General features: G+C 40.5%; 1 protein-coding gene across 3 annotated transcripts in view; it reads left to right on the plus strand.

Annotated features, from left to right (window-relative positions):
* Positions 1–513: 513 nt before the first annotated feature.
* C14H7orf50 (chromosome 14 C7orf50 homolog) overlaps positions 514–12,027 on the plus strand; it is a 124,798-nt gene continuing 113,284 nt past the window's right edge. Inside the window, exons 1-2 of one of the 3 annotated variants that reach the window (XM_069029663.1) lie at positions 514–580; positions 1,799–1,941. In XM_069029663.1, coding sequence (XP_068885764.1) covers positions 1,813–1,941 — 129 coding nt within the window. In that variant the 5' untranslated portion in view covers positions 514–580; positions 1,799–1,812. Of the gene's footprint in view, positions 581–617; positions 784–1,798; positions 1,942–12,027 lie in introns of those variants that run through there. The other 2 variants (XM_069029664.1, XM_069029666.1) reach the window with 2 other exon arrangements.

The following is a 12,027-nucleotide window of genomic DNA, read 5'->3' on the forward strand; positions in this document are numbered from 1 at the left end:
GGCTGGCTTCCACCGGGTGTCCCGCAGTGCGGGGCGGGAGCTGCCAGGCCCTGGGGATCCCCGTCAGGCCGTGGGTGGATCCTGTGAGGCCCCGGGGATCCCCGTCAGGCCGTGGGTGGATCCTGTGAGGCCCCGGGGATCCCCGTCAGGCCGTGGGTGAACCCAGCCAGGCGCTGGGGGTCCCTACCAGGCCACGGAACGATCACTGCCAGGCCATGGCGGATCGCAGGCAGGGTGCAGGTGGATCCCTGCCACGGTCAGAGGGGATCCCGGTGAGGCCAGGGGACGGTCCCGATTTTGGGAATCTCCCAGGCACAAGGGCGGAGCTGCAGGCGGATCTCGGCGCGGCAAGATGGCGTCACCCGCGCCGCCAGAAGCCGGTAGAGCGTTCCTCGGCACACGTGTTCCTGGTGGGCGCTTTAACTCCGAGCGGGGCTCCCTATTGGCCAGCGGGCTGATTGACAGCCCGAGAGCCAACCAGATGCCTCCATCCTGTCCCCGTAGCCAATGAGAGGCAGGGGGCGGGCGGCGGCGCCAGCGTGGGGCTCAGTTGAATGTGTCGAGGCGGCGGCTGCGGGAGGTGCGTGCGGGGACGGGCGGGGGGCGCAGCCCTGGGGCCCCCCGGGGTGGCGGCGGCTCCTCCGGGGGTCCCCCTGCCCGCCCGGAGCTGCGGGAGGGGCGGGGAAGCCCGGCCCGGCCCGGCCCGGGCACGCCACATGCGTGGCGGTGGCTGAGTGGGCTGCGGCGGAGCCGGGGGTGTGCGCTGGGATGTGAACCCGGCAGGTGTGTTGGGACGCGCAGCCGGGTCCGTGTGTCGGGAAGCGAATCCAGGCGAGCTGGTTATGAAGCGGAGCCGGGTCCTGTGCAGGGGAGCCGGGGGTAGGGGCTGGCCTTGGGGGGCCCTCCTGCCCGGGGCATGGCCCTGCCCGACACGTGCCAGGTGTGGCTCCGGTGTCACTGAGGTGCCAAACCCCTCCTGTGGCAGCTTCTGCCGTGTTGGGAACCTCCCCACGTGCGTTTGTGGGTTGCTTTATATTTCAGAGTGTGTTTCACGGTAAATATTTGTGATTGAGACGACAGTTGCCTGTGTAGTGAAACTGACGCTGAAAGTGACAGTGTTGGGGTAACTGGGGAAAGCCACTTAAATCAGATTTTCTCACAAAGAAATAGTAGGGAGTTACAACTAGACCCGGTTTCAGAACCGTGTTTTCTGCAACTCCTTCACCCGTATGTCAGTCTAAAATTAAAGCTAATGAGACAATTCTTCAAGCGTAGTTGTACCACATTAACCTATATGAAAACAGAAAACCCCCTGCATTTAAACAGAAGTTTAAACAGAAGTAGTGGCTTAAATCCCTTTAGTAATCCAATAGGCTTACTTGTGAGTGCACACCGATGTGTATTAACGAGATGACTAATAGCCACATGAATGTATTTTGCGATGAGAGAAGTCTCATTGGTGTTACAGCTGATCAAACAGTTTGAATGTGGTGTGTTGTCACCTGCAGAAACCACTGCCTCAGGTATGGGGAATTCATATGTCCCTGAGGCATTTTCCACAACAGGGCCCCAGAGGACAAAAGGTGTGGAAATTCCTACAGGAGACTGGCATTTGAGATTTACAGTGCCTTAACTACATGAAAATTCTCCAAAATGAACCAAATTTCAGTGCATTTCACAGTTAAGCAGTCACAAATAATTACCATACCAGTGTAATTATAGTATAACTGTCTGTATATGAGACTGCAATTTAATATTAAAAAAGGTTCTAACTGCAGTTTGGTGGTTTCTGTTACAGAACAGCGTTTTAGAATGCCGAAAATGATTGTGGAAAACAAAGAAAAGAAAGCAGAAAAAAGAAAAAAGCTGAAGCAACATGTGGCCCAAAAGGATGAGCTGGAAGTGGAAACTAAACCAAAGAAGAAGAAGCAAAAGCTGCAGGTTTGGCTCTTTAATTCAATACAGTATGGATTTGTTGTTGCTGCAGATTCTGTTCTGAACATGAGTGTAGTGTTGCATTCAGTTGCAGTGATTCCTTGGATGCAATATGCCTAGAGTGAAAGCTAAAAGGAAAAGAGGAATGGAGCCAAATCTGGGTACAGTCGTGGCAGGCAGAGAGGTGATCTCTGTTTGTTTTGGATGTTCCTGTGACAGAGAATGGATGTGGGTGAAATGTGAACCAAGTGAGGAGCTGTCATATGGCAGTCTCGGTGTAGCTTCAGTCTTCATGTGATCCTGAGTGCCTGGGAAAGCATGAAAGATATTTTCTTGGAAATTCTCCTGGTTTTTGGGAAGAATGTCAAGTGGCCAGAAGGTGTCAGCAGTCCCTTTGTATTGCTGAACATTTTATCAATTGTTTTATGAGAATGAAATTAGGAATCTCAATTTGTTACTTAAGTGGAAACTTGGAGCTGGAAGGTTTTTTTGGTTTTTTTTTGTTTGTTTTTTTTTTTTGTGATGGAAATTATTCATAAACAGGACAATCCAATTCTGCTGTTCTCTAGTGGTTACTGTGGAATGAGGATCAAAGAACTGGAAAGCAGTTCAAGAAGTGGAGAGGGAAAGCAGGTTTTTGTCCTCAGGAATTCTTGAGGATCACCTCAAGAAGCCATGGTCTTAATTCTCTTGTGTTTCCTGGCCTAACATAAAATAGATGTGAAAACTGCTTGTTACTTCCTTTAGCATGAGATGTATAGGTCAGTGCAGATAGTATAACTAAAAATTAGTACTTATTTTGTCGTTAGAGTTTAGTTAAGCTTATTGGCAAGAACCTATTTAAAGATATTTTGCATTCATAAGTGTCTCTAGGTATTGCATTTAGAGATTGGGAAGCTTAAAATAAGAAAAGCCAGCCTATTGGCAGAAGCTACTCAGAGGTCTGTACATTTTTGAATTTTGAACTCAGCATAAATGTTCCTAAATAGGAAAAGACTGCATCTTTGTCAAAGCAAAAATAGGAAATTTTGCATTTATAGCTGAATAAGAGGGAATGTTTCTCTTTCCCTTTGCATTATAAACTGTGGATTTGCAGTGCTAAAGTTGAATTTGAGTGAAAATAATTTTCTAGAATAAAGCAGTGTGAAATCGAAATGTCAAAATGAAAATTTTACTGCCTGTGACAGTCTGTATAACTTCATGTAAAACTGCCAAACATTCCAGGTGGGCTTCAAGCCCCTGGCAAGTGGGGCCTCTTTGGACCGTCTGATGTCCAATGTTAAGTTCTTAGAACACCCAAATGAGTTTTGTGGGCTGTGCAGACTGTAGGACTGTGAAAGGAAGAGCAAATAGTCATGGAAAGAAGAATCCTTAATACTCTCAGGGAACACCAGTAATCACAACAGTTCTTGGAATCATAAAAGTTGATGCCAGTGGGTGGCTTGAACATGTATATAGTGAGTTTTTGGGAATGCCATATAAGGTCTATGACAAGCCATTTCTTGGCATCAGCTTTATAAACTGTAACTGTTGACAGCAGGAAAGTCTAAGTTAATAGACCACTTTTTTTTTGTTTGAAATGACTGTTGAGAATGAAAAATGTGAGGCAGCTCTTAAACAATTTTACTTTAGAAGTGGTTAAAGAAAGTTAATTGCTTGGCAGTTTGGTTGTAACTCAGTGTAAGTACGCCCAGCTTTGTGGGAATGCTTGGTTAAGGCACACTGGCATTTATGCTTTAAAGTGCTTTTGGTCATCAAACGTTGTCAGTCAGCATGGAAAGGGTAGTAGAGACCAAGGTAAAACTGCTCTGTGTGAACAGGAAGATCAGGAGGAACTCTGTGCTCAGTGTGGATGGTTCCAAGTAAGAAATTTGGAACAAAAATTAAGGCAACTGCTGAGAGGGTTTATTATGCACCCTTACTTTCTTTCGTTTGATTTCTGTTACTTTAAAATAAGCTGGAATTTTGCTAGATCTACAGGAATTCCTGAATTATGGTGACTGGATTCTGATGAGCTGTGATTGGCTTTTAATGCAGTAACTGAATTAAAGAAAACTCTTTCTGGCATTCTTAAAGTAAGGATGGGTAGGCTCCAGTTTTTCCTAAGGAATCTCATATATGGTAGGAAGAAGTCAAAGTGTTTGGTGGGCTGGAGGTTTTATAGGTTTATTAAGTCACTTTCCTGTGATTGACTTTTTTTTTTTTTTTTCAATTCCAGTACAGCAAGTTTAATCTCCAAAGTGGAAAATACAAATCTCTAATTGATTTTGTAACAGAGCTGCAGGCAAGCTGAGGTGTGTTTTAAGTGACTGGATTTAGTGTACACTGATCATTCCTTCAAGAACTTTGTTTCAAAAATTCTTACCAGCCTTAGACTAAGGCATTTTTCCTTGGAACAACTTGACCTTTCAGAGTAATCTTGATGTTTTATTGATTTTCATCTACTCAATTTCTTCTGTTTACACTAAATAGCAATAAGCAATTCAAGACCAATATGAATGTTTTCATGAGTGATCTTAGAACCACACAGCTCTAAATAAGACATCTCTAGTGGAGCCGAGTTTTAAAGTTTAATTAAGTTTTAGATCTTAATTCAGCCTTGTGGTTTTTCTGATGGATTTTCCTAATGTTACTGTTCTATTTACCTACTTGAAATAATACCACTTTTTAAACAGAATTTTTTTTTAAATCACTGGACTTTAGTTTTACATGTCTTTTAATTACTCTTATAGTTTACTAACATACTTATATGTTGAACTATCAGAATGTTTAAGTTTCTTCTTTCAAACTGTAACATAGGTGAAGAAAAGAGATTTAAAATCTGCCATCTAGCCTGGAGGTTTGAAGCTGAATATTGGCTTCTTAGGTAACAACTTCCTGATGGATCTTTTCTGACAAGTTAATTTTGTTTCAGTTCTCTGAAAAAAAAAAATATTTACAGTGTCATTAACGTGTCATCTTGAAGAAGCAGAACCCTGAGAAGTGTTTCTTTGCAGTTACCCCTGTTTTGCTTCTGTTTATGGATTTTTTTCAGCCTTACTTTCAGCTGCCTCAATGCCACAAAGCTTACTGGAACAGCAGTCCTGACAGTTGCAGCTCTGTAGGTAGGGAACAACGTGTGGTTGCTTTGTTTCCCAGGGCTTTTTGAGTTCTGCCCAGAATGACCTTACTGTGTCCAAAGGATCTTGTCGTTTACGGGCAGATCTTGTTGCTGCAGTGCTGTTTGCAGAGCTGCTGGCTCTCTGCAGAACAGTAGGAAATTCTTTCAGAACAGAGCATCTATTAGGCAAGACTCAAAATTTGTAATCCGTGGAAAACAATATTAATTTCCTGTTCCTTCCCAATTTAGTCTAGTAAACACTGTAACTTCCAGGAAAATGACAATGACTAAGGGATGATCAATCTTTGTAAATCAAATCCCCTTGGGTTGAAGGGTACTTTAGGAAGTGCTCATACAACCAGTGGGTACTTTCTTGTTATCTTCAGCGTTGCAAGTGGTTGGAGGAGGAGGAATCAACATTTTCCTCAGCTACAGGCAGGATCAGTGGGAAAGGAATTTAATTTTTGAGATTCCATACAGATACTACAAACAATGGCAAATAAACAAGTAGCTCATGGTGTTTCTTTCATCAGAGTGTGCAGGTGCCCAAACAGAAAGATCTGTTTACTAAATGGAAAATGGCAAAATTTGTAAGGAAAGGGTTTTTCTGTTCGGCTTTTTGGAGGTTATCATAAAGAACAATATATAATTATTAAGCTGCAAAGCAAACCACCAAAAAAAAAAAAGATTCTTTAAAATCACTGTTTGGTTGTAGCAGTGGAAAACCCCATAAAATTATGTTTAAGCTGTGCAGATAAACATCTTGGGCATGAGCTCGGTGGAATAACTAGGAATGCTACTTTGATATGATCTCTAATGCTGCTTGTAATCAGGTAACTGGGGTAGTAATTTGAATGTTTAATGAATGCAAACCAGACATTGGTGCAAACTGATCCAGCAGATACTGCAAAGCTGTCATCAGACAGTGTATTTATTTGTTTGACAACCCACTAATTCATCCCAAAGCCTGTTCGTGAAATAATGAGTTGTGGATGATTTGCAAACAAACTCAGTAATCCTTTATTGTTCCCTTAATTTATTTTTCTAATTAATGGGAAGCTTATCTTGTAGCCATCAAAATAACTTGGTTTATATTTTCCCATCCTAAAAAAATGCCATGAAGTTAACAACTTAGTGTGATGTTGTAGGATTTTCTTCTAATTACCAGGCTACCAATATTAACTGTATCTTATACACATTAAAAGTATATTTTGGAAACTGTTTGCATTGCAATTCCACTGTCCACTCTTCCTGCAATTGTTTGGGTTTGCTGTGCTTGCTTAATCCTCTGTCGTAAGCATTAGTGTTATCTGGGGTTATTGATTTTTTGTTCAAGGAATATGTAAAAAAAAAAATCGTAAATATTGAGGAAAAAAAAAGGAAAAAAATTCCAAAAAGTTAATTTTATTTAGCATAACCTCCTAGAATAAGAGTCTCGTCTTACACTGGGGTTTTTTTGACCAGCTTTAAAGTATCTTTAACATGCAAATAGAGTTTTGTCCATGTTATGAAGAGAAGATGACATAATCTTTCATCTTCCCCCATCCCTCCATCTCCCCCTGTGCCTTGATGGAAAGATACATCAGCAGAAAGCAGTTTCCCAGTGATAAAGGGGGAGTGGGAGCTATTTCTCAAAGTGGCCAAGCTAAATGTCAGGATGGATATTATTGTGCTCTCGTTAATCTGCTCCGTTTTGTCAGTCTATAATTAAAACATTGGGCCTATTTCTCTTTGCTTTGGGCTACCTTTCAGTTGAATGTTTATTCTTGGGTTATTTGCTTGGGGGTTTTTTACTTGCACAAAGAGACAAGTTTGCTGGTCCACTGGCTTCCTAGTGCCTCTCTGTGTGGTGGCCTTATGATAGTTATAGGAAATAATTATGAACCTCTAAATCCATGTGGCATTTATGGTTTACTGTGTGACATCTTGCTTGGTTAATCTGCTTTCTTATCTATGCAATATTTCTCAAATTAGGAAAATTAAAAAAAAAAGCCCAGCCACAAAACAACAAACTTTGAGGGCAGCTGGTTCTGGGACTGAAACATTGGTTTCCTGCTAACACTTCTTCATCAGAATATTGATAGAGTTGCTTCAAATTATTTTATTAAATTACCATACATTTATTTATTTAAAAAAGGGGTAAATTTAATTGTGACATCCATGTAGTGTTTATAGAGAATAGTAGGCCTTTTGTAAACAGACATGTCTAAGAAGGTACAGAATCATGTCTGAAATATGGATGTGCATAGATTAGGCTGAATAATTTTACATTCCTTTGAAAATTATTTTTGTAATGGTACGAATAGATTTCCCAGGAAAGAGTATTCACAGCTGGGAAAACAGTTGCTACTTTGAAGATGGTTTTCCCAGGCAAAAGGCTCACGTCCCCAACTGTGTTTGGTATAAACAATATGTGGTGTATTTCTTACTTGTGTTTAAAGGAATTGTGCATTCTTCATTACATATTAGCCAGCAAGAGTTTCATGCTAATTCCGGGTATTTGCCTTAATCTGTATCCATTCAAAGTTAATTCCCTACTTTTATTAATAAAGCCAGGGTATTAAATTGATGGGGAATTTGGTGGTGAAACACAACAGTCCCTTCTTTGCTATTAAGAAGGGAAATTCTTCCTTCTCTTCTTGGAGCACTACTTGTTGTTTCCTCTCAGCCCTCATTCTCTGCTTGATGGTGAGACCTTCCTTGATGGTTCTTGCTGGATTTCCAGTATAAATCCTTGCTGCAATGCCTTAGCTGCAAATATCTAAACAAAATTGAAATTCCGGACAGGATTCTCACTTGTGGGTTGAATTTGTTGAGTGTTCAGTCGTGGAAGGAGCGAAGGCAAGGTCTGCTTGGCTGTGTCACCCAGCTCCAGTCCAGTGAGAACACTGGTTTTGCCCTTTTTTTAATAATAAATTTGTTCTGGTTCTGTATTGATGACTTCTAACTCCTCATAGAGAGAGGCATCATCAATGAAAATTGCTGGAAAAGGCCCAAATTGTTCAGTATAGAAAACTTGGCACAAAACCTCAAAATATGTGTAACTTCATTAAAAAAAAAGTCCCGTTAACATGTTTGAATTGACAAAATGCATTCACTAGGCAAGAAATTAACTTGTAAGCTTGAAAGGATGTTTGCTGCATTCTGATACAGGATAAAGAGCAGAGAAATGGGCATTCAAAGGCAATTATTCTTGACAGGGCTTAAAACTTGGAAATGTGTATAGTATAATACATTAATGCAGGCCTGATTCTTGTGGATTTGTTACTTCCTCTTTATTGCTCTTTATACTGTTTTGTTAATGTTAATTGGTTCAAAAAACCTAAAATAGCATGGATTTGGATATTTAAAATATGCTTATTCTAAAAAGCAGCCCTGTCACTGATGAAATGCTGCTGCTTGTTTAAACAATGTGGGAGTCTGGTATAATGATTTTTATAAAATAGGACTTTTTGTGTGTTGATGAAATAGATTCAAAAATTTGAACCCCCCAGTGTTTTGGCCCAGATAAAAGGGGGGTGATGGCTCCTTCCGTAGTATGAATGAGAAATGAGAAGTTTTCTCCTTCAAAATGCCTTTTGTGTTTAGATGCAATATTGTGAACCACATGAAAGATCAGTGTATATTTATGTATGTTAATAAATTACAGCATAGATAAAATGGCTCTTGGGTATTAGATCAAAGCCACACAGATTAATAAATACTTGGAAAGTGCTTGTCTGTTATATCCAACAAGTAATTAGAACAGAAAATTAATCTTTGACTTTTAGAACCTGCCTGAAATATCGAGGGTACAAGCATGAAGGTATTTGACAAGGGAACCAGACTCTGTCTTTGAATGCGTTTACCTGGTTCTAATTGAATCCCACAGGAGTTCTGTAGGACATCAAACGGAAGAGCATCAACCAGTGTTTTATTAAATTTCTCAGCATTATCTTAATAATTTGCATCTGTAAACCAGGCTATTGCAAACAGCATATACATAAGGGCAGACAGCTCTTCCTGCCATCTCAGAGTTTGAAAGATGTCAAAGCTGTTCAGAGAATGTACTGAGAGCTTAGGGCTGCATCACTTAAAAGGGAGCAGAGTGGTTATGTAAAGAGAAGAGAAAATCTAAAGCATCCGTGGAAAAGACATGCTTTTAGTAACTGTTACTGCATCCTACCTTTATATTATGGACTGAATGCTAAAGAGGAGTTATTCATCCTTCCTCACTTGTAAAATAACTAGGTGGTTACAGAGCTGTTGTACTGAACTGTAATACAAAGGTCATTGAAACTGGTCATGGGCTTTTTGTGAACTTAGGAGCCTTCATGCACCTCACTGGCTCATTCTTTTTTCAAAAATACCTTTGGAATAGACAAGCTTTTCCTGTTTTATTATGCAAGTCCCATCTTTCATGGCTTTCAAGCCTGTTCTCCAAAGGCATTTTTAAATAAACTTGTGAAGTTGGGTTTTTTTAATTGTAAAATTTACCATGCTTTGCTTAAACCATGGTTGTCTTCTTTACAAGGATTTGTCTAGATTAGGTCATGATCTAGTTTGAGCTTAGAATAGAAGCAGTCAACTGTCCTGATCTGATAGGTCTTGGAATAAAATCTCTGGCCAAGACCCAAAAGGTCTCACTCGGTATCTGTGAGAGTCAAGAAGAGCACAGATCAGCAGGGGACAGGGGCAGTTTTCCGTGGTCCTCGTGGACCCCTTGTTTTGGGCTGAGGATGCTGTCAGGTTCTGTGTGTTCCAAAGTTGACTCCAGCAGTGCCTCTGCCAGCAAGGCTGGGCTTCTGATCCCACAACACTCCAACAGTGTCACCCATCATCAGGCAGCTTCAATTAGCATAAGAAAATAACATGTCATGTTTCTCACTGTTCTGGAGAATGAACTTGTAATATCAGAAGTAATTATTCTGACTTTGTCTTTGGAATCCAAGCAAGTTTATAAATTAAGTTCCCCCACACGTCACTGTCTGTATCTTCCTCCCACATTGATACTCAGGTGACAGGTGGCTATTTGGAATACTATCACAATGTTTAAGTGAGCTCTTTCCTTGGTTTCTTTCTGAGTTTGCTGTGTGCACTTCAGAGCACAAGAGTTAAAAGGTTTCTGTAGTCAGGTACAGGCTATTTCTCTTTTGTAGTTCTGAATGGAGAGAGATCGAAAGGAAGAAAATCTGATTTGCCATTATATTACTGTTTCTATTGAGGGAATGCCTGGGAAAGGAAATATTTCTGCTGCTGAGGCAGAAAACAAGTCTATCTCCAGCATTATTAGGCAATTCTACCACTGAGCTCTTTCTGTAAAAATCGCCTTAACTCCTATTCTAAGGATAATTCAACAATAGCCTGATAATTTTCCTGTTTCTCTATTATGTCTTTTTTCTCCCCACAGTTTTTTAATAGTCCTTCCAGAAAACACATTCAATGCAATTTGGAAAGCCCTTAAACCTTTTTAGTGATTTTGCTTGCAGGTCAAGTGAACTGGGACTTGTAAGCAAAGCTGCTGCTTTGGAAAGGCTTACCCTGCTGCATTAAATATTTATTTTGAGAAGGTAGGATTTTACTTTTTGGTAATGAACAGCTCAGTAGTTTTAATTCAGACCTTTGAAATTTCTGTATATACCTGTAGCAGAGTGTTTGAACAGTGTGAGAAAACAGGTTGGAAACCTGAATATGGTTTTTATCGTTGAACAGTTTCAAAAGCCATTCTAAACAAGCAGGTGACTTTGTGAGACTCAGACAATCATCTTTATATTTTGTAGTGGCAGTTAGTGGACATATGTAAAATAAATGAAGTAGCATGTAAGAAGGGGAGTTGAAAGTAGAGCTGATCCTGCACAGTCTGCAGTCCTGAGAGGGCATGGCTCTTGTGTTGGCACGTTGGGTGGCTCAATATGCCGCTGTTTATTCTGAGCTCCTGGCTGTGTCATGCTGCCATGTGATGGAATGGAAGTCTAAAAGGAAGCCCAAACCCAAGGGTTAAAAGTTTGTTGTATTAAATGTCACTGTGGAATAAATAGTTTGGACAATACTGTTGAAGAAAGGACACCTAAATTATAAATATGGATGGAGGGTGTTCAGATTTTCATATCTGGTGTGTCTCTCTTTGCAACGTAGCACAGGGCATGTGCCACAACACACCTCCCTGACAGCAGAGCTTAAGGGTGTAGAGAAAAGGTATTCTGTGTGCATGGCTTAAAAGTGACTTGTTCCCTATCACGTGATGTTGCAGTTTTAACATTAAAAAGGACAAATAAGCAGTTAATTTGGCCCTGTGCTCTTCTGTGGTGAAAACATTAAATATTTGTCTGATGGTCTGAATAGGTAAGGTGAGACTTAGAGTGAAATGGAAGGATACTGTCCCTTAAATTCAAATCAAGCCCTTATCTTCGTTGTTTTCAATCAAATTCAAATTAATTCATTGGCTCACCTTCATGAGTAGCTATTAAAATTCAAACCTGCTTCTTCATGCACTCACTTGTTTTTAGTTATGCGGAAACAAGTTCCAAAGGAATTAATGATAATCAGGGTTGAACTTGACATGCTTTTACTTACGGTAAACCACTCTAACACATTTTTTATGTGACAATCCTAACCATTTAAAATTGTCCAGACAACCTTTTCCCTTTTGCAGTCTTAATAAACAGCTGAGAGAATACAGCAAAATCCTTACACGGGAAAAAATTCAGTTATACTCTAACACAACTTGATGGCTGGAAAAAAGATTAGAGCCTGCACTGTACAGCCAGTGAATTTTGTTTGAAACACAGATACTTAGTCTGGAACTTTACAAGCATTTTCTTGTAAAACTTTGTGCTCAGGTTTTTTTCAAGCTTTTGAAGGGAGAGGTGACTTTTCTTGCATCTTGCCCGTATTATATCAAAGCCTTGCACAGAATCTGGGATCGCCTGACTCATTGATTCAAATTCTCTGTCACATGCCCTCCCATCCTGTAATGCTTTTCATAAATGAATCAAGCTTTCTCTTTAGACTGA

The sequence above is a fragment of the Aphelocoma coerulescens genome, chromosome 14, assembly GCF_041296385.1.
Source record: "Aphelocoma coerulescens isolate FSJ_1873_10779 chromosome 14, UR_Acoe_1.0, whole genome shotgun sequence".
Taxonomy (NCBI): domain Eukaryota; kingdom Metazoa; phylum Chordata; class Aves; order Passeriformes; family Corvidae; genus Aphelocoma; species Aphelocoma coerulescens.